This window comes from Mesoplodon densirostris, chromosome 4, assembly GCF_025265405.1.
Source record: "Mesoplodon densirostris isolate mMesDen1 chromosome 4, mMesDen1 primary haplotype, whole genome shotgun sequence".
NCBI classification, from domain to species: Eukaryota; Metazoa; Chordata; class Mammalia; order Artiodactyla; family Ziphiidae; genus Mesoplodon; species Mesoplodon densirostris.
Window position 1 is genome coordinate 115,424,672 of NC_082664.1, and position 23,403 is coordinate 115,448,074.

Consider the following 23,403-nt stretch of genomic DNA (forward strand, 5'->3'; position numbering starts at 1 on the left):
CCCCTTGACTGGGTCCGGTCCTGGTTCAGAATCAACACACACCTGTGTCCCTCCTGGCTCCCCTCACAGGGTAGGCTGGCAAAAGCGTAATTTACAAGATGAACTATTACTGTCTCTTTTTTTAAATGTAGACACAGCATAAAACTGTTTCTCTCTACCGTCTTTGGTAGAGAAAATTAAAGTCTGAATTGAAGAAAAACCAAGCAGTTGGGTTTTAAGTTTTAGTTTTTTTTTTTTTGTTGTTGTTGTTGTTGTTGTTTTGTGGTACGCGGGCCTCTCACTGCTGTGGCCTCTCCCATTGCGGAGCACAGGCTCCGGACACGCAGGCTCAGCGGCCATGGCTCACGGGCCCAGCCGCTCCGCGGCATGTGGGATCTTCCCAGACAGGGGCACGAACCCGCGTCCCCTGCATCGGCAGGCGGACTCTCAACCACTGCGCCACCAGGGAAGCCCTTAGTTTAGTTTTGTTTCATTAATTATCTGATGGATTTACTGAGTGTGGTTTATTATGATGATTAGCTTGTCTAGATTTGTACACAGGCAAACCAGATATGAATTTTCATGTAAGCCCTCACAGCAAGTGACATGCAGGCATGTAGACCAGCTACCCAGGCCTCACCTGGCAGTCAGCCCTGAGCTACCCGAACCTCTTTGAAGGGCACACCAGGCAGTGGAGAATGGGCAAAACGACCTCTCCAGGATCCTGCTGACTATAAGGATGCTCGGAGGATATCGAGTGGCCCATCAGAGGGTTAAACAGAAACGTGCTGAGATCCTATTACTGAAAGTAACAAGTAAACTGAAACTGACATGACAGCGATAGGGTACATCTGCGTACTCTGGTTTAACGGTGCTGTGGAATCAGCAACCCCAAGTTCTCCCTAAGCCAACGTCATTGCCCATCTCTGCGTTTCCTACATGCCGGGAGCCAGGACGGAGTCAAGCGAAATCTTTGGACACAGCCTCGACGAAGTTGGGCGCTGACATCAGGATGCCAATGGTGCAGAGGATGGTGAAGACCGAGAAAGCCATGAGGCACAGGCGGTCCACCACACAGGCCGCGAACTTCCACTCGCTGCACACGGCCTCGCTCTCGTCCTGGCAGCGGAAGCGGTGGGCAATGTAGCGCACCTCCTCCAGAATCTTGGCCAGGTCCGGATCCCCCTCCGAGGGCTGGCCGCCGTGCAGCAGGTGCTCATCGTGCGTGGGCGAGCAAGCCACGCGGCCGCACACAACCCCGGAGTCGGGGGTGGGTGCGCAGTGCACGCTGTCCAGGCCACGGAAGCCGATGTACAGCAGGTTGCCGTTGGTAGCCGGCGGCCCCGCCACGGCACTCATCTCCACGCTGGCCAGGCTGCAGCGGCGCTGCTTGTGCTGGCAGGCCGGCCGCACCTTGTCCTCCCCCGGTCTCTTCATGCGCAGGAACCAGGCACACCAGTTCAGGAGGATGACTCTCGTCTGCAGAGACAGCACACCGTTAGGGTGGGCGGGAAGGGCGCACGGCTGATCCGTCCAAGGGGATGCTGTGATACCAGCTAGACTTCGTGGGGGTGGACCCTAGGGGTGACAGGTCCCCAGGCCTTCCCAGGCGAGTTTACACAGGCAAGCAGTGCCAATGGGGTACAATGGTTGAATTGAATGTGAGGCAATGACAAAGCAATACAGAAAATCACCCTGGGAAGGAACTATGCGCACACTGCCATCTCAAGGAGGACAGCCCGTGTGGGAGGAGAGGGCTGTCTTCTAAAGAGAGCCCTGAGCTGGGGAACAGAGCAAGTCACCCCCTCTGGTCCTTCCTCATCTGGAACTAGGGACCACCAACTCTAACTCCCTGTGAGATACGCCAGTGTGCGGTGACAAACTCACAAGGGCACCCCTGGCGATGTTGAAGTTTCAAGGGCAACTCTGTGGCATGTGTCAGACACTGTGTGCACCCCTAGCCTGAAGCAGTTCAGACTGTCACATTAGATCACTGCATTCCTTGCATGATGTCCTATCCTTGCAAAGTAGATTTTGGAACTTGTCCTGATAAAAGGCAAGTGCCAAGAGTCATCGTGGAACAGACAAGGAGGGTAGCATGCTCCCAAGATGAGAGAAGTTTGCTGTGCCAATAGGTGCTAAGCTGTCGGGGTATAAGAACTTAGTAAGTTGTTTTGACCTGTTTAAATAACAGAACCGTTAGGTATTCCTCTTGTCCTAGGTGCTCTGTGGGAAAACAAACAAACAAACAAACAAACCCTGAGACATGAAAGGTTTTGTGAACCATGGGAGTTTAGGAAACTCTAACGTAACTCATTAGGCTGCAGTGAAGACTGAAGGAGATGATATGAGACAAAATGCTGTGAAAAGTCTGAAGCTGGGGTTGGCAGACTTTCTTTAAAGGGCCAAACAGTAAATATTTTAGCTTTGCTGATATAGTGCAAAGTCAGCCATACATGCAAAAGAGCAAAGAGGCTTTTTTTTTCTAATAAAATTTTATTTGCAAAAGCAGTTGGCAGGTTGGATTTGGCCACCAGGGCCATAGTTTGCCGACCTCTGGCCTAAAGTGTTTTATAAACATACATTGCCTGCATGCATAGAAGATGCTGGAGAGATTTGTTTCTCCCTTCTAATAGAAAGAAGGGAGCCTTGTGAAACCTCAAGCCAGCTTTTAAAAAATTCTTGCAAGCCTATTTAGGCAAGTGCAAGAAAAGTGAGCCCTTTCCCTGAAATGATCCAGATACGGATTTGAATTTTGGTTTATGATTGTAGGCAAATTTCCATCAGCAGTGTAGCAGGTATGCTTCCCATCTGTAAGTGCAGGCAGCAAGTTGTGAAATTCGTGTCTGCCACCCTTGTTTTGGTAACCATTTTTACGACACTTATCAAAGATAACTGCAGTTATCTGGTCTGGAGACAGCAATGAAAAGAACAAAAAGGCGTAAGAGCAGTTTGGCAGCAGCTGTAAAGATCACCCTCTGTCCATCATAGGCAACACTTTTTATCCTGCCCACACCCTATGGACATACCTCCAGAGCCTGGAAAAGCCAAACTGCAGACTCTGTTTTCCAGGATCAGTAAGGAGCAGAAACACACAGCCCCATGTGGACACTCCACGTGAGGCTCAAGACAAGCCATCTCACCTGGGCATCTCAGGGTTCAGTGAAGTGAGTATAATTCCCCCATTTTACAGATAAAGAAGCTGAGGCTCAGGGGGAGGTGGTGGGGAGTTTGGGGTGAGCAGGTGCAAACCATTATATATAGAATGGTTAAACAACAAGGTCCTACTGTATAGCAGAGGGAACTGTATTGAATATCCTGTAATAATCCATAATGGAAAAGAATCTGAAAAAGAATATATATGTATATGTATAACTGAATCACTTTGCTGTACACCAGAAACTAACACAGCATTGTAAATCAACTATACTTGAATAAAATAAATTTAAAAAAAAGAATCTGAGGCTCAAAGAGGCAAATAAATTGGGTCAAGGTCACACAGTGAGTTTGAGTCACCCAGTGTGTTCAGACTTCCACAGCCTCATCTATAAAGGGGTCTGCTAGGTTCTCTGCACGCCCCCTGTGACTTTAGCCAAACCCCAACTCAGAAGGCACCAGAAAGTTGGGGCCAGAGCTCAAGGGAGCACATGGGGCAGTGAGTGTGCCCAAACCCAGAGGCAGCCTGGAAGGGACAGCTGAGCCTCAGATCCAGGGCTGTGCCTGCCAAGTGGGGGTCTGCACATACCCTGGGGCATAGCTCAAGCTAAATCTATTTTGAATTTCATGGCCTAAATCATTATCTTTCAAGGCTAAAGCATCTCAGAAGATGAGATTATCCTCTTGGCACTTCTCAGACTGTGCTTGTGACCTCTGCTGTTAGGTTATGGTTTTGTTTCTGGCTGTGTGAATGTCACATAATGCCACTGCACCGGCAGTGTCTTCTTCATGGCAACAGATCACAATGAAAGCCCCTCGGAGGCTGTTTATGTTTCATATACACATGGAAAGAAAAAAAAAAAAACGCAGTGTGTTATATAAAGTGAAAGAGAAATACAAGTTTCATATCTGCTTTGCACCATTGGCTTTAACATGCTCTTGCGCTGAAAGGTGAATAATCAGCATATGCTCTTAATTCAGATTTTTCTGGAACAGTAAAGTGCTACCACATCATTAAAAATGGTTTTGTATCTTACTGCCTTAATCCCCTTGTCTTTACATCAGTCAAAACAGAATAAGAATATGTGTTTATATTTTGGCATCTGCATAAACACTGGAAGGAAAAAGAAATTAACTGAAATGGTTAGAAATTGGTGGTGGAAGTAGGGGGAGGGGCAGGAATGGGAGCAGGAGTTCCTTATGTATAATTCTTTTTTTTTTTTTTTTTTTTGTGGTAGGCGGGCCTCTCACTGCTGTGGCCTCTCCTGTTGCGGAGCACAGGCTCCAGACGCGCAGGCTCAGCGGCCATGGCTCACGGGCCCAGCCACTCCGCGGCATGTGGGATCTTCCTGGATCGGGGCACGAACCCGTGTCCCCTGCATTGGCAGGCAGACTCTCAACCACTGCGCCACCAGGGAAGCCCATGTATAATTCTTTGATTTTGACTTCTGAAACATGTAAATGTTATTGCAAACAAATGGGTGGATAGACAAGAAAGTGTATCAGAGTTATAAGGAAGTCAGATGAGAATGTAGGTGAATGTGTGCAAATGTATCTCAGCTTCTTTTGTTGAGGGGGGAGGCACTTCTCAAAACAAGCCCGCAGACTGTGGTGATGTGACCCATGTGGGAGGTGGCACCATTTTGGGGAGCCCAATGCTAATGCCACGAGAGAATTATTAAGTGTAAGGATTTGCTGTGGAAAAGAATTCAAGGGCAGTCACTGTGTAAAGCCAATTTCTTAAAAAAAAAAAAAGTGGTCTTGCCTAAGTTAATTTTTGGGTAACTGTAAATTATTGCACAATGGATGTTTTTGAAGGGCCAAGAACTCCCTGCTCCTGGAGATTAAGGGAATGCATCTTACATCTTGCAGTTACATTTAGTGCACTGGTGAGTCCTAAATTGACTCTGAACTTGGAGGCAATTTTTATGGGTCTGCAAAGACAGGCTTGTTTTGGCATGAGAGGGCTTCTTTAGCTCCCAACTGTCCCTAAGCCATGCTCTCTCGATGGGAAGACTGGAGGGTTTGTGGGGCCCAAGTAAGAAGTGGGGTGAGGGGTTGGGGGGCAGCTCTGCCCTGCCGGGGGTTTGGTCACACCAAGTGAGGCAGGGAAAGTCCAGGCCCTGCTTGTCCCCCAACCAAGTTTTCCCAAGTGCCTGGCGAGGGTGGTGTAGAGCTTTGGACATTGGACTCCAAAGGAGCATGGCCCATGGCTGGGGAAGCATCAGCACACGCCACAACACATCAGTGCTAGGAGGCACTGGGACCATGTGGCCTGACCTGGGCTCAGATGACAAACATTTATTTACCATCCATTTCCTTTTTTGTTTTTAATATTTATTTATTTATTTAGCTGCACCAGGTCCTAGTTGCGGCACTCAGGATATTCTTTGCCGTGTGCGGGATCTTGAGTTGTGGAATGCGAACTCTTAGTGGCGGCATGTGGGATCTAGTTCCCTGACCAGGGATCAAACCTGGGTCCCCTGCATTGGGAGCACAGAGTCTTACCCATTGGACCACCAGGGAAGTCCCATCCTCCTTCCCCACTGTTAACTACTTACACCTTATTTTATAGGCTTTTGGTTAAATCACCTTCCTATGTGTATTGTGATAAAAGAAAGTTTCACATACTGAGCTATAGGGAAGTCATTCTGGCTTATACATGTTAACTTGAATTTGATGCTAACTAAAATAGCCTGTTTGTGGCCTATCAAACAGGCATCTGCTTTAATTATTAGAGAAAAGGGCACATTGACCAGAAGTAAAGAATGTCCATGATAAAAATAAAGATTAAATTCCTCTCTTCCTGGAACACCAATGCTGGTCCTCCGATGATAAGACTCCCTTCTCAGGCGCCAAGGCCATGCTGACTTGTCGTGTACGTGCTAATCTGTGTTTTTGTTTTGTTTTGTTTTGTTTACCTTGAAGAAATGTAACCCCGACTCATTTCATGTTCTTTGTTCTGACAGGATATAAAACTGCTGAAAACCCTGCTTCTCCAGAGCAGCTTCTCAGATTAATCTGGGAAGCCGGCTTCCAGGCTAGTCCTCAGTTTGACTCAAATAAAACTCTTTTCTATTCTTCTTATTGATAGTTTATTGATTATTTTCATTGACAACTGATTGTATATATTTGTACACTGTTCACTCTATTTCTTACTCTTTTCACTCCCCATTCTGTTTTGAAGATCCAACCTGAAGCTGTGTGCTCATCTTGTGTGTTGCTTCTAACAGTGTACATGCAAAAAGGAGGTTTAGAAACACTGTCCAGTGAAAGGTGCACAGTGTTCGACCTGAGCCCTGCTCTGGGATATCAGATTGTAAGGACAGCCCCATGGGACCCTAAAAGCATTCACCATACTGCCCTGGATGCAGAGATATGCAGACAGGTAAGAAATTGCAGCTTTTTGTTTAGGAATGCTAGCTGTTTGTGGGATTTTTAAAATAGATAAGTCATCCTCAGAGCCTCCTCTGGGGAGCAGCCCTGACCCCCTCTGGTGGAGGAGGTGGGGAGGAACTCACCCACTTGGGCATCTTGCCACCGTCGGGGTCATGGTGGTGGTACTGTAGCACGATCACTGTGACGACCACGGAGAGGCCCACGATGATCATGGTGCTAGCGAAGTACTGGGCTGCAGAGAGAGCAGATGCAGGGGAGACCTGGGGCCTAGGTCACAGCGGGTCACCATGGCTCAGTGCAGGGGACCCAGACTGTGTCTTGACAACCAGGGGCTGGGGAGCAATGCCCAAGAACAGAGCAGGACCCCCTCCAGGCCTGTAGCCCACCACGCACATTCCTGGAGGGCAGATGCCAATCCAGAGCACACAGACCTCCTCCTCCCACCCTGCTGAGCGGCCTCACCAGCTGACTGCACTGCTGGGAACCCTGCCTGCCTCACCCTTCAGTGAAAGCTAACTGCACCTCACAGGATGGTGATAAGGTTGTCCGATGAGAAAGCACCATTGTCAGAACTGAAACCACCTGGACACAGAAGGTGTGATCACCACTGTGATGACTGTAGGCCACGGACAGGCTTCAGGGATCTAGCAAGGGCAGATACGGGTGCCACCGGCTGACTTATCAGACCTGGAAAATGACTCTACTAATGATAGAGTCTGGCCCCATCTACTTACTGAGAGCCACAGGGGTGGGGAGTGCCAGCTGTGCAGCTGGAAGAAGAGGTCAGCTGCAGTGTCTTTTCAGGCTGAGAACATCAGCTTCAGCTCTGATGGGCAAGGATGCGTTTCTCCACCTTGGACCAGGTGAGAAGCAGCATGGAGCTTCCCCACCGGGTCCACTGGTGGCCGTCTGTGAGCTTGGACAGACCACTCAGCCTCTCTGGGCCTCAGCTTCTTCACCGGTATAACAGGGATGGAGATGCCTTCTCTGAAGGGTTGGCACAAGGATTAGCAATTTTATGGGCCAAGGGTATAGGAGAAAGCTGGCATGGGTGGGCATTCCTTAGCTGCCAACTCTGATTAGTAAGCCTTCAGTGTGGGGGAGGCATAAATCAGGAGGTTGGGATTAACATACACACGGCTATATATAAAATAGATAACCAACAAGGACCTACTGTACTATACAGGGAACAGTACTCAATATTTTGTAATAATTGTAGGTTATTTGTAAAAACCTATAAGGGAAAAGAATCAGGCTGTACACCTGAATCCAACACAACATTGTAAATCAATAAAATAAATAAATAAAATAAAAAGGGATTAGAAGCAAAGATGGATTCAAGTATAAAAACAGTATTAAAAAGTAACGAAACAAAAAATATATACACACAATGCCTCTCTAAGCAACAGAATAAATTATCCTAACATAAATGCAAACAAACAAACAAAGCTTCAGTGTGGCCAACCACCAAGGGGCTGGGCTCTTAAAGAAAGCATCTTGGTACGAGGCTAAGTGTGCAGCCACACACTTGGTTAAAAACACCTCCTGCCCTCCAGACAGGCATGAACTCACTGCTCTCCCATGGAGACCAAGAGGAACCTACAAGGAGCTACCAGAGGTGGACATTTGAGACTTAACATCAGCATCAGGGACCTCTGGGAAGGGAAGGGAGGGGGGACCAAACTGTGACTGTTATGGGCTGCATACTGTGTCCCCCTAAAACTTATATGTTGAAGCTGTAAACCCCAAGTACCTTAGAATGTGACTGTGTTTGAAGAGAGGGCATTTAAAGAGGGAATTAAATTAAAATGAGATTGTCAGTGTGGCACCTGGTCCAATCTGACTGGTGTCCTTATTATAAGAAGGGGAAATTTGGACACACAAAGAGGCACAGGGATGTGAAGATACAAAGGAAAGACCATGTGGGGACACAGCAGAGGGTGCCCATCTGCAAGACAAAGAAAGAGACCTCAGGAGAAACCAACCCTGCCGGCACCTTGACCTTGGACTTCCAGCCTCCAAAACTGTGAGCACATAAATTTTTCCTGTGTAAGGCACCCAGTCTGTGGAATTTTATTGTGGTAGCCTTAGCAGACTAATACAACGACCTAAGGAGGGATCCAGGCTGACTGGATCCCACAGCTGAAATCTCAACAACAGAGGTCAAAGGCCAACAGCATCCCATCCTTCTAGATGTGGGCTATGCACCAACCAAGCCTGTGGGTTCATCAGACACAAGAGGGCCTGCCGACTGCCCCTTTAAGGGTGGTTTCTGCTGCAGGTCTCTATTGAAAGCATTGTGCTAGAAGGTAGAAAGGATGAGGTCAGAATGTCAGGTTGAAAGACGGTTCCTTGCTTCCAGGATGGTACGGAGAGAAATATGACACCCTCAGAGGCTTTTTATACCAACAGTCTCTCTGGTCAAAATATTACACATCCAGAAACCTCCAATAAGAAGGGCCTTGGCTTCTTAATTTGTGAAGCTTGGCGATATCATGCAAGGCCCCCCACTCCTACTTACCCCTGGTTAACCACACAGGACTGCCACCGGTATACTGCTTTCCTGTTTCTGACCTCCACCGCCAAATGGGAGAGGGGACTCTCATTAAAACTAATATCTATTGGCAGAATGTTTGCTTCCTGTCCTCACAACTGGCTTGGAGGTCTGGTTCCCTGACCAGGAACAGAACCCTGGCTGCAGTGGCCAGGGTGCTGGGTCCTAACCTCTGGGCCACTGAGCACCCCTCGGCACGCTCCTGCTAATTCCAGTTCAGTCCAGGGAGGTTCACAGCAACAGGTGATGCTGCCTCCTGTTTCTGTCATCCTTCCTTGGGCAGAAGGTCATCCTTACACCTGCATTTGTGTGTGGTTTGTGCCTCCCCTGCTGGACCAGTCCCTGCTTCACCCACACCCTACTCACATGACTGACTTTCCCCCCTAATTGCAGAGCCTAATCAGTAAATACCTACATCCTTGTCCCGCTGCCCCGAAGCTAGTGATTGTTTAATCTTTAGTTCAGAATGGCTCCCCTTTGATAGTTTAACAAAGGGAAGACCTCCACCCCTTGAAGGTACTTAGCCCAAGGGGCTAAGAGGGCTGTGCCCCTCTGCTGGTTTCCCTGGTAACCGATGGGCCAATCTGACTTCAATTCCCCTAGATAACTGGTGGGGTGTCACTCCAGGACCCTTTTGCTTCAGATGTGTAAGATCTCCCATCTACCAAACAACTGATGTCCTGTCTCTGGACTCTTTCTTCAGTCTTGAGTCTGGGCAAGTATAGGGCTTGCAGGCCTGCGGGGTGCAGCCCAACATGTGGCCAGAACATATTTGTCCTCTTCACCTTCCCTCACAAGCTTTAACTTTCTACAGAGACATTGAGTTATCTCAAGAAACAATGGCTGAGAGTTAACGTGTAACAAATAATTTGTGGAAAAACAGTGACTCAAGCTAAAATAATGAATCTTTAATGGTAAAAATCTCTGGCTCCGTAACAAGTGTGAGGGGGGCATTGTGGGAGAAAAGGGGGCATTTCTGCATCTTAAGGCCAAACCACAAAGCCAGACTCCCCCTCCCCTTCTATGTGCCAGGTGAGCAGAGGCCATGGGTCAACTCTGAGTAGTTACAGCAAGTCATCTCGTCACAGAAGAAAAGGGGGGCCATGCAGCTCTCCGGGGTCCTTCGGGACACGTTTCTACTCTCTGCCTGTGCTGCAAAATCCCAGGCACTAAGCCCATGTCTTTAGAGGAGCTGGATGCTTGCTTACCTATCAAGGGCACTGAGTCAGAGGTTGCAGGCATGATCTCAGCCACCAGCAGCATGAAGACGGTAAGAGAGAGTAAAACTGTGATCCCTGGAACAGAGACATACAGTGGCCCCTGAGACAGAACAGATGGTAAGGCCTGAACTCCATCCAGCCCAAGAGCCAAAGGAGGTGTGGAGGGAGGGATGGTGGTGGCCATGACATTCCTGAAACCAAATGCACGGTTTTCTATATTGATGGGAATGGGCATCTTTCTGGGGACAGTCTGTGTCATTTACCGGAGTCCCAGAGGAGTTCCTGGGAAAACAAACTTAGGAGCCAGAACTTTAGAAGAACAACTCAAAATAAATCATTGACCTCAGCACATGTATCTCTCATTTTCTTTATTACATTAGTATCGAGAGGTAGTTTCATGTAGCAGGAAAAAGAAAATACACAGTTTGAAGACCTGGCTTTTGTTCTTAACTTTTCTACTTACTAGCTGCGTAACCTTGGATAGGTCATTTAATGTGCCTGAGGCTCTTGTATGAATGAAAAATATCACCTGCCGTATCAGTAAACAAAGGATGTTGCAGCCATCAAGCCATCACATTACAGCCTCCCCAATGGTGCACCCTGAGGGGACTCGGGATGAGAAAACACAGGATACTGGCCCCAGAGAGCTGAGGTGCGTATCAAAGGAATGATTTCAGTGAGCCCAGACTCTTGCATCTTCCCATACACAGAAAAGCACTAAATTCATTAACTTGAGGTGTTTGGTTTTCTTTAATCAACAGTAACCTTTTGATGTTTTGACTACCTGGTCTTTGTGGCAAAAACTCCTATATACCCTGGCTCCTCCCTTCCCTCCTCAGAGCCGTCCCTAGAACTATCTGAGATGCTATGTCTCAGGCTTGAAGTCCTCAGAAAGTCCACCAAATAAAATATAATTCTTAACTTTTCGGTTGAACATTTTTTTTCAGTTGACACTCACAGTCAGAAGTTATAGGTTTGAGAATGACTTCTATGTGTACCAAATAGGATCTTTAGTAACTCTTTGAGATGCTGTGGAGCTCATTTCACCAATCTAAATCATAGTTTTCTTATCTTCCTATTGGAGGATCATCAGGAATTACACTGTGTGTGGCCATATATAAATGCAAGCTGATACTATATTAAACTAAACTGTGTCCTGTCCACAATGAATTCCAGCTGGTTGTCACCAAGGGGTGGGGTGGGGTGGGGTGGGGTGGGGTGGGGTGGCAGAAGGGGAGAAGGCACAGGCCCCTCATGGAGGCATCGGTTCTTCCCTGGGCATCCCCATTCTCTCTGCAGGATCAGAGGAGCCTGTGGAATCTCAAGAGGGCCTGGCCATCCTGCACAGCGGGCTGTGGTGTCAGGGAGCCACCCTGGGCTGGGATGCATGGAGTGGGCCCTGGACATCTCTGCACCTAGAGCCCAGACTGCCACCCTCAAGGCAGGGCCCTCCCATCCCAGCTCAGACCCGGTACTCACCCAGGGAGATTTTCTCCCCAGAGTCTGCAGGGAGCAAGAACACGAGGAGGGCCAGGGCAGAGATGAGCACACAGGGAATGAGAAGGTTGAGGCCATAGTACAGGGTCCTGCGGCGGATGGTGACAGTGAAGGTCACATCCGGGTATGGCTCTTTGCAGCACTCATAGTACTTCTCACTCCGCTTGCCAGGGATCCCTTCAGTTCCAGGGGAAGAAAGGAACCACCGTTGAATAAAAGGAAGCAGTTTATTTTAAGGGGTTATAACACACACACAGAGCCATGGAATTTGTTAAGTGCAAAAAACTGGCTAATTGTTGTCTGAATAAACACTTTAGGTTTATTATAGATTTATTTAAGGGTATCTTAGTGATATTTGAACAAATTGGCAGGTTTTTTATGTATTCAAATTACATGTGCTCTAGACTGAATGTGTCCCCCGCAAGGTTCATATGTTGAAATCCTAACCTCCACAGTGATGGTTATTTGGAGGTGAGGCCTTTGGGAGGTGATTAGGTCATGAGGGGGAGCCCTTGGGAATGGAATTAGTGCCCTTATAAAAGGGACTCCAGAGAGCTCCCCTGTTCCTGCTGCCATGTGAGGACACAGCTTGAAGACAGCTGTCTATGAACCAGGAAGCAGGTCCTCACCAGACGCTGAGTCTGCCAGCAAGCACCTTGATCTTGGACTCGCAGCTTCCAAACTATGAGAAATAACTGTCTGTTGTTTATAAGCTACCCGGTCTATGGTATTCTGTTATAGCAGCCTGAACAGACTAAGACACCATTATTATAAATAATACATTGTAAACTCGACACCATTATAAATGTAGTTATCGTTTTCTATTTAAAATCATCAAATATAGGTTCCCATCAACTACAATTTGCTGTTCCACCTGATTTTAGGGATGAAGCAGATTTGAATAATGTAGAGATGCCCATACTAGCACTGACCTTACCATAACTGCAAGTTCCTTATGGAAAGCACTGAATTTTCTAATTGTTTTTTGTTTCTCATCCTAGAGCTCTCAGTAAATCATGGAGAATGTTGCAGGGTTCAATAAATGCTCATGCTGAAAAGCAGAGTGGAAAATCCCAAACTTTTTAAGCAAGCAGAGTAATAAAGCAGCTTCCTCTTATGTTGCCAGTATCACGTCTTTGCTGGGCTTACCCACAAGGTCCCATTCTCCATTTGCGATATAGCCGCTGATGTCTGCCTCCTGCATCTGCAGATCCAAGGACCACCCTCCATAAGACCAGGACCCAAACTTCAGTTTGCACTGCTGCACATCAAAGGGGAACCATCGCACATCAATGTAGCAGGAGCTCTTGAAGATGCCTACGTGGGCAATGAGACAGACCAAGATGGAAGCTGGCTGAGACCTGCTTTAAACATACAGCAGTCTCACACTGTTGGTGGGAATGTAAATTGGTGCAGCCACTATGGAAACAGTACAGGGGCTCCTCAAAAAATTACAAAAAGAACTAAAAATGATCCAGCGATCCCACTCCTGGGTATACATGGAAAGGAAACAAAATCAGTATCCCACAAAGATATTTGCACCCCACTGCAGCATTACTCACAATAGCCAAGACATGGAAACAACCTAAGTGTTTGTCGATGGATAAACAGATAAAGTATTATATATATATATATATATATATATATATATATATATATGTGTGTGTGTGTGTGTGTGTGTGTATACATAAAATCAAATTTATGTGGATTATATGGAATATTATTCAGCCTTTAAAAAGATGAAAATCCTGCCATTTGCAACAACATGGATGAAACTGGAGGGCTTTATGCTAAGTGAAATAAGCCACACACAGAAAGAAAGATCCTGTATACTATCACTTACATGAAGATTTAAAAAAAAAAAAGTTGAACTCACAGAAACAGAGTAGAATGGTGGTTGCCAAGGGCTGGAGGGTGGGGGAAATGGGGGAGAGGTTGATCAAAAAGGGAACAAACTTTCAGTTATAAGGTGGATTCATTTTGAGGATCTGATGTACAGCATGGTGACTACAGTTAATAATATTCTATATTTGAAATTAACTATGTGAGGTGACGGGTGTGTTAATTAACCTGATTGTGGAAATAAATGATTTCACAATATATATACATATGCATGTGTGTGTGTATATATATATATACATGCATATGCATATATATCATGTATATACATACATATATTATACACATATATGTGTATGTGTATATATATATTACAATTTCATTTGTCAACTACACCTCAATAATGCTGGAAAAAATTAAAATAAATGCACAGCAATCCCTTGGTCTCCATCCCATACACTATTCATAACACACAAAGCCTACTCTTCATGGAGTGAAAAGCTTGCTAGCCTGATCAAGCAGGTTAAACGATGCATCATTTCTGATGCTCTGCGTGTCTCACAGTCAATGCTGTGCACACATCCCCTGGACCATTTGAGATCCCTTCAGGAGGAGGCAGTGTGAGTACCGGGGCCTCTCACCTGGGTGTGACCAGAGAGGCTTCAGCCCATCCTGCCCGTACAAACTAGACCTGCTCAGGACAAGCTGGGTCTTTCTGGAAAAATCTCTAGAAAAGAAGTTCAGCTGAAGCTTTACTGTCTTTTACGTTTCAAAGGCTACATCGACATCTTCTGTTCTGAGAGATTTCTGGGCAAAGAATTAAACATTCTGTAAACTTGCTCTTGCCATGCATGTGCATCTCCAAATTCTAAACAGTAAGAGAGATGTAAAGAATGTGAAAAAATCCTGTAGAAGCTGATAACAATGATGAAGAGCTTAGAAACAGAATCTGAAAGGTCTGTGTGCGTCTGTGTGACTGTGTGTGGTGAGGGGCAGGATAAGCATTTTCTTTAGGTTAAAAATTGAGGACATACTTGGTTATCTAGAAATATATATGGAAGATAATTTTAACTAGTCTGAATTCTAGATTATAAACAGAACAAAACCTAATAGGTTTTAGTTGAAGAGGTAGTGTTTGGACAAAAGCTAGAGTTTCCACTGAAAAGAGGGACAGGACAAGTTGGGAGTAAATTTCCCAACAGGTCACTGAGATAAGCCCACACCAGCCATTTATGCCCATGTGCTCCTTGCTGCCCAGAGAAAGACCAGAAGGCAGTGATGGCACAAATAGCTAAGGGTCCCAGTGCTCACAGGGACAGGGCAGACGCTCTGTAAATTTCTGCTTCCAAATTTAAAACAATGAATGGAGGGACTCAACTTGCTAACAGGGACACCCCACCCACCCTAAGTCAAGCTGGGAAAGGATAATAAACTTCCTGTCTCCTCAAGTCCCTTTAAACAGGATTTGCGGCATTACATCCAATGTCCGCAAGAATCTGGAAGTCATTATAGACACTGCCCTCCCATTAATGGGGTGAATCCCCCAAAACTCTCACTGCCGGTAGAAAATGAAACTGTCACTGTATTATTCCATTTCTACCAAATGACCAGAAAAAGAGGCTCTCTAGAGGCAGAAAGCAGGTCAGTGGTTGCCTCGGGCCGGCAGTGAGGGTGGGGATTAACCGCAAACAGGCAAAAGGGATCTTTGGGGGGTGATGGAAAATGTTCTAGAACTAGATTGCAGTCTGGTCGTACAACTCTGTGAATTTACTAAAAATCATTGAATCGTGCACTTAAGATGGGTCAATTGTATAATATGTAACTTATACTTCAATAATGCTATTAAAAATAAAAATATGACAAGGGAAAGAAGTCATTTCCTAATAAGTCATTTCCTATTTCAAAGCTTGCATCTGAAGCATCTTTTGCCCGTTTAGTTGCTGGAGCAGAGCAGCTTCCCAGTTCAGGTCGACGCGACCCCAGGCGCAGTCTTGCTGCCCTGAACCAGACAACCCCACACTCTCTAGACCAGAGTAGGGGAGACTCCCACAGTCAAAGCTTAATGTGCCCTCCTGACAGACTCCAGGGGCCATGGAGGCTGGGATGTAGGAACTGGCCCCAAAGTGGCTGCTGCACAGAGGGCTCTGGGGTCAGGAGTACTGCTCCTGTGGCTGAAAATAGCCTCAGCCTTCAAAACAACCCGTAGCCCAGTATTCTTCTACGCTGATGACTGCTGGAGGTCGTTTTCCAAAATAGTTCTCATGAGAGAAGCTGCAACTTCTAGTCCTGGTGTAAAAGAGTGTTCCAGTGATGGAAGACCCATCCCCGAGGTCTTTGTTAGGAGGAAGGCTTGCGTGGCCTTGGGGAGGAGAGGAGGGGCTGAGGAGGAAGCAAGGAAGCACAAGGTTTAAGACAGAAAACCTGAAAGTCTGGAGTCCTTCCATCTCCTCAGACAACAATGGACGGTATCTGCCTGTGACAGGTTCAATCCCTGATGCGTTCGTTTACCTACATGTGGGCCAGGCCGCTGGTTGACGAGGGTGGTTCTAATGGGAATAAACATAGATCCTGCCCTCGGGACTCTTATCCTCTGCTAATGAGAAAGAGCATGTAAACAACAACCCAGGAGGCAAAGCCAGCTTTGCTGTGAGCTGCAAGATGAATCCAAGGGCACAAGATGGGGCTGACTGTTGGAGGGTGTGTGTGTGTGTGTGTGTGTCTGTGAGAGTGTGTGGTGTGTGTGTGCATAGTGTGTGGTATGTTTTTTGTGTGATGTGTCTATATGTGTGGTGTGTATGTATGGCGTTAGTGGGTGACGTGTGTACGTGTGTGTGTGCACGTGTGTGTGTGTCTGTGTGTGGTATAGGTGTTGGTGGTGAGGGGGGAGGTGGCTGCAGGCTGCCTGGGAACAGGAAGTTAAACAAACAGTTGCAGTGGGGAAATAACCCTGGAAAAGAACATGTGAAAAATCATCTAGAAGATTTTTAAAAATCTGTTAATATCTTGAGGGCACGAAGTCTGGGTTTCCCACGGCATGGATCACTCACAAGTAGCCCAGGGCCCTGTGAACTGACAGGAATGATGGGAGGAGATTCAACCTCAGCAGTTACCCATCAGCTGCCTGAGAAGGAGAGAAGCTCTTTCAGGAAGAAATCACTGATGAGTCCCTTGGAAACCACCTGTTCTCACCTCTAACACGCAGGTGGGCTTTAATGCACGCACACAAGAAGCCAGCCCAACAAGGTCACCATCTCACCCCGACACTGGAGGGCAGCACATACCCAGGTACCAAGCGCAGTGGGAAGGAAAACGCAGGCTGTGAGGAGGAAATGACCTGGAGGTTGGCTTGCAGGCTATAAGGAGAACAGAAATGACCTGACAACGGAGACTTGTTTTAGTTGTGGATGAACTTTAAAGAACACAGGACAGACAATAAGGACAGAGGACATGTGTTGGCAAAGACAGCTTGAGCCATGATCCCAAGACAAAAAAGAGGAAGACGGCATTGCCACGCTCAGGGAATACATGCAAGCACAGAGGAGAAGAAGTCAGGAGGGCTGGGCGTGCATGGAGGCTAAGGATGCTCAGAGCTCAGAGCCAGCCGCTGCCCCTGAGGGAACTGTCGGGCACCCCAACCTCCTTCACGCTGTCTAACTGCAGGGGACAAAGGGAGCAGCACTTACCTGGAGGGATGTACTGGCAGTGCCCAGAAGAATTCACTAACACATTGGTGTGGAATGTGGCATCAAACCGCTCATCAGCACTGGAAACAGGAGAAGGATCCGTGAGCCAGCCCGGCTGGGCAGTGGGTTCCCCATGCCCTTAGGGCAGTTATTCCTGCAGTCTGAGCAGATCTGAGAGGGGCTGCTGCTTGCAGTTGGGGCAGCCAGCAGCGGTCTGAAAGCCCCACCTGTGGCTGACCTGGAAGGTCTTCCCAGAGCACAGGGGGAAGAGACCAATGCCCACCTCCGTTTCATAGGGATGCCGATTTTTTCCATATGCATATAAAACAAAGCTCTTAGCAAAAATGAAACCTGAAGACAACTTAGGAGGACATTGGCAGATGAGACATTTCAATCTATCTGCAGGAGATAAAGAGTGGGCTGATAGAGCACCCCTCTATCAGCCCTTAAGGGTGGGATTTGGACCCACTGTGTTCAAGGCTCTAGTTCCAGCCCCTTGAATGGGTCTAAAGCTCAGTTGGTGTTTGAGAAATCCATCTTGAGTGACTGAGGCTGCAGGTGCATGGGGGAGCTGGGCAGCCCCAAGGAGTACGGGGCTCCAGGATTAGTGATGACAGGAAGGAGAACAGGTGGAAACAGAAGAATTAGGTTCAAGTGTAGAAGAACGCACTCCAGCCCCACCCCCTGCCCATGGTTAGAACCTCCTACAGCCAGGAGTTACCAACCTGGTTAAAGGGGGCACACAAAACGGAAAGGAAAAACAATTAAGACCAACAGCCCTTATTATCCAGGTCTTTCATTTTCTGTGTTCTGACACTTTGACATCTGGGGCCTTGCTGATCCTGGAGGGACTATTCCCACCCCCACCCCACCCCCCAGGTCAGCCAATTCCTAGAGACAGCAAACAACTTGCTCAAATGGAAAGCAACCAATCCAGAGCCCACACTCCCACCATCTCTTTTATGGAGCTCTCACCCTCCTGGCCACCATCCACCTGCCCTAATCACCCCAGGACCAGGTACCAGACAAACAGGGACAGGCCATATGTACCCAAGCCTGCTGAAGGCATTCCCGGTCCTAGCCCTGCTTACCCTGCCTCAACAGTTCCATTCCAATGGAAACCACAATAAAGACTTTTGACCACATTTTCCCCTCACGCCCTCTGCCTCCTGACCATCCCTGGTGCTTCCCTGTGTGGCCCTGTATGGCAAACATGGCTCCTATTTCCAGGGAACTGTAAGATAAACTTCCTTCCTTCCTGATCCTGACAGTCATTTCTGTGTCTGCATTTTACCATGCCTGATTAAAACATATCCTTAAAATGTCAGATGTAGTGAATGGACTTGAGGACATGGGGAGTGGGAAGGGTAAGCTGGGATGAAGTAAGAAGGTGGCATGGACATATATACACTACCAAATATAAAATAGTTAGCTAGTGGGAAGCAGCCACATAGCACAGGGAGATCAGCTCGGTGCTTTGTGACCACCTAGAGGGGTGGGATAGGGAGGGTGGGAGGGAGACGCAAGAGGGAAGAGATATGGGAACATATGTATATGTATAGCTGATTCACTTTGTTATAAAGCAGAAACTAACACACCATTGTAAAGCAATTATACTCAAATAAAGATGTTAAAAAAAAATGTCGCCCTACAGGTGAATAAAAAAGTAAACAGCCTCAAGAAAACGTAGGCAGCCAGTCAAGGTGCCAGCACCTCGAGTTAAGTTTCCCTCATTTTAGCAACTGGAGAACATCTGCTAAGGGCTGCCCACGTCTACAGAGCCTCTGCAGACTTTTCTGTTCCCAAAATCTTCTGAAGGGGAAACTCACCGTCATGAGATATCTGAGGACAGCCTTCGCTGTGAAAGACAAGGACAGAGACAAGAAAGATCCAAGAAGAAACAGTCAATGAAAGGAATGAAAAATTACCTCTTAAAAAAGTAATATCTTCACAAAAATTCAAGAGGATGTTGCATTTAGAAAAACAAATGGCAATATGGATGTTAAAACATAATCTATGAAATACATCTTTATAAATTGGTGGGAGGTTTGGCTGATAAGAATCACTGAGATGAAATGTAAGACCGAAAGGATGAGGGCCTCAGAGTAAAGGCCAAGGAAACGCACTCAACAGAAGTGGAAGAGACATGGGGGCAGGGGTGGGTAGTGGGAGGGAGAGAAATCACACAGAGAAATTGTAGAGCTGAAAGAAACCCCTCCAAGGTGAAGGCAAAGAAAGGTGTTTTTAAGAACATTAAGGTGCCAGAGAGCTTGTTTCTTATGTATATTTTCTTGGTCATGGACTTGAGCATCAGCTCCAGAAAAATGAGGGTGAATACTAAGGAAGAAGAAATAAACTTTCAGACTAAACCTAAAGATCTGGAAAAGGAATTTTCATGATGAGCTGTGTAGTGGGTCTAGAAAAAGGGGCGGGGTCTAAATTACAGCAAGATATAAGGGGTCTCTGAAGAGAGTACAGTGGATTCAGAGTAATGAAGAGAAGAAACAACAAGGTGGAAAACACCGTGGATTTGATTAAGGGCACACTGTTTTCAAAAATCTTTCATTAAAAAAAGCCACCAGAAACTTCAGGAAAAAAACTGTACAAGAAAGCCAAGGTTTGAATATGAAACAAAAATGTGATGAAGCTTAAAGAAAGAAGGAAGGGAGGAAGACTAAGCTACAATAAAAAGATAATCCTCTGAGATGAAAAAGGACACATCCACCCCCTGACTTCCAAACACACTCAGGGAGAGAGAGGAGGAGGAAGGCTCAAGATGTAAATATTCTTTGCTTGACTGCAGTCTGTACCCAACTGTCTTAATGAGACACAAACAGTGACTGGGCACCAAATATCTGAGGATGTGGACCTTCACAAACTCACCCTGGATTTTACCCTGCTTTTTAAATTAGGTTCTCTGGAACCCCAAGATTCTGTGGAGGTGCTTCAGATTTCTGCGAATGTTTGATTCCAATATTTTCTTTTCCTTGTGTTTCAAAATGCTAATAAAAGTCCAAAAACACTCAAATAATTGTTTGCAAAATTTTAACTCTTCAGACACTACCAATGTATTAATTCATGTGGCCCATTTAACTTCTTTTCCAGTGGACGTGAAACTAAACCTCCTTTTGCCATGAATACTGCATGTATTTGAAACTCTTGAAAATGAGTCACCCAGTAAGATTTCACTTTTGCATTATTGCTCTTTTTAAAAAAATTCACATTTGGATCTACAATTCCAGCACAGAACCTGCCTCTGCCTTGGCACCTCTTCCCCCACCCCCCACCCCGTAGCAGCAACAGCAGAAAGCACTGTGTGATGCTTGCATAGCTTTGCTTATTTTAAGCTTGGGTGTCGTCTTGGCTGATTTTTATATTTATAATAAAGGCTGTGGGCATCTGTTAGTGATTCAATTCTGAAAGAAAGAAAAATTCATACAGCTCTTTCTCCATGGATTTGGAGCAATTTAATTGAAAAGACTCTTGAGATCACAAGGCAAATGGGTAAAAACAAGATAAAAATCTGTTGCCATTAGCAACAGCTTACCTGTGTGACTCAGTGATTTCTGAATACCGTTCAACCAAAATAGAATATTGAGATAAATGTACCGCTGTCATCATTATCAAAATTCAAATCTTAATACTCACTGTGGAAGTTTTAGGGTTCTTTCCCAGGGGCAAATTGATTTAATACATAAATGATATAAAAGTAAACTCTTGTAATAATTATGTGCTAATACCACTTCATCTGTTTTAACCATTAGGGCTGGAGATAAGGTTTGTTTGGAAAGGGGTTCTGTTGCTAAAATCTAAGTCTGAAAACACGCAGGGGATGAAGTCCCTGTGAAACATGAGTGACCAAAACCACTGCAAGGACCTGCCAGGCAACAATATTAGTGATGTCCATTGGGTGCCAGCTGACAGTGACCTTGAGGCCACATGGTATCACAGTCTTGCAGCCAGCAGATTCTGGTCACCCTGGAGGCTGGGTGGGTTCACAGAACTCAGCTCACTCTTCTCTCTGTGCTGGTGTGCACCTGAAACTTTCTGTATTAAACTGTCAGAAAACAGTCAAACATACATATTTTTTCTTGACTACTAGAGGACAGGATACACCCTCAGAACTTTTTACGACCCTGGCACGTGGCCCTTCACTCCCCTCAAAACCTCTTCCCTCCAGCAGCCTTGGTCCTCGTCCAGGTAGTGATGGACAGGTGAGCTTGCACTTGGTGTGAGGAGAGCTCTGGGCACTCCCACTGAGAAGTGCCCATGGAGAGGAGGGATATTTAACCCCAATATTGAAGGTGCAGGTCCTACGTCATCCGTCAAGTAGTCAGGAGCAGAGGACATCTGGACAGGCTCTAAGGATAGGCAGAAGGCTCACAGGTTCTGTGAGCCTACCAGGAAAGGTGGGCGTGTCCTCAGCAGAGAGTATAGTCTGATTACACACCTGGAGGTAGACTGGACTGAGGGAGGCTTCATGAAGGTGAGGTTTGCCTGGAGCAGGGGTGAATGAGATGTTGTCCCAAGCAGCAAGGCTAGTACAGGGGCTTGAGAGCTAACCACTGGTGGCTATGCCTGCAGGACCCAAGGGCCCATCCTTAGGGGAGGATTACAAACTGTGCTTCCAGACATCAATGGCAGCACAGGCAGGCAGAGCTCAAGGGACACAGGTGAACCCCGGTGGTCTGGGCTAAGACTGTTTCCTGCTCCCCATCCACAGGGTCTGACACAGTGCTTGATCCCAGCCCTGGAAAGGGCTCCTGGCCCTGGAAGCAGAGCCCTCCGATCCCAGCTTGGTGCAGCCCCTGCTCATCTCGCCCCACAACACTGACCCCCATCTCTGAGCAAAAAACCCCAAGTACACTGCACTGCTGTCTAGAGCACACTGTGGGCTCATGAGGTGAGGACTGTAATGAACAGGGTCTCAGGCGGTATCAGACCCATTCCCTCTGAGCTCACATGGTCCTCGAAAGAGAGAGAGGGAAGAGCAAAAAAGGCAAAAATGATCTTAATTGCTCTACCACAAAAAAGAAATAATGATTATGTGATGAGAATAGAGGTGTCAGCTAATGCTACAATGGTAAACATATTGCAATATATATGTGTCTCAAATCAACACAGTGTACACGGTAAACATAAAATGTTGTACATATATATATCAATTGTATCTCAATAAAAATAATAAAATAAAATTTAAAATATTGTAAGAAAAAAAGTAAATGAGTAAGAAAGAGGAAACCCATCTATCTCAAAAGACTGTCAATCTAAGGTGCCATTTATCTTAAATCTTTTAAGGAATAAAAGCTGCCATGGATCAAAGATCAATAAAACTAAAAGCTGGTTCTTTGTGAAGATAAACAAAATTGATAAACCATTAGCCAGACTCATCAAGAAGAAAAGGGAAAAGACTCAAATCAATAGAATTAGAAATGAAAAAGGAGAAGTAACAACTGACACTGCAGAGATAAAAAGGACCATGAGAGATTACTACAAGCAACTATATGCCAATAAAATGGGCAACCTGGAAGAGATGGACAAATTTTTAGAAAAGCACAACCTTCTGAGCCTGAACCAGGAAGAAATAGAAAATATAAACAGACTAATCAAAAGCACTGAAGTTGAGACTGTGATTAAAAATCTTCCAAAAAACAAAACCCCAGGACCAGATGGCTTCACAGGCGAATTCTATCAAACATTTACAGAAGGGCTAACACCTATCCTTTTCAAACTCTTCCAAAATGTAGCAGAGGGAGGAACACTCCCAAACTCATTCTACGAGGCCACCATCACCCCGATACCAAAACCAGACAAAGATGTCACAAAGAAAGAAAACTACAGGCCAATATCACTGATGAACATAGATGCAAACATCCTCAACAAAATACTAGCAAACAGAATCCAACAGCACATTAAAAGGATCATACACCATGATCAAGTGGAGTTTATCCCAGGAATGCAAGGATTCCTCAATATATGCAACTCAATCAATGTGGTACACCACATTAAAAAATTGAAAGAGAAAAACCATATGATAATCTCAACAGATGCAGAAAAAAGCCACTGACAAAATTCA

The 23,403-nt window shown here is 46.1% G+C and overlaps 1 protein-coding gene across 1 annotated transcript in view; it reads right to left on the reverse strand.

Moving 5' to 3' along the window:
• Positions 1–939: 939 nt before the first annotated feature.
• The window catches only part of CHRNA7 (cholinergic receptor nicotinic alpha 7 subunit), a 130,069-nt gene continuing 107,605 nt past the window's right edge, over positions 940–23,403 (reverse strand). Inside the window, exons 5-10 of the mRNA XM_060095113.1 lie at positions 17,328–17,407; positions 12,955–13,122; positions 11,788–11,982; positions 10,297–10,383; positions 6,657–6,766; positions 940–1,458 (exon numbers count right to left, since the gene is read on the reverse strand). Coding sequence (XP_059951096.1) covers positions 940–1,458; positions 6,657–6,766; positions 10,297–10,383; positions 11,788–11,982; positions 12,955–13,122; positions 17,328–17,407 — 1,159 coding nt within the window. The remainder of the gene's footprint in view (positions 1,459–6,656; positions 6,767–10,296; positions 10,384–11,787; positions 11,983–12,954; positions 13,123–17,327; positions 17,408–23,403) is intronic.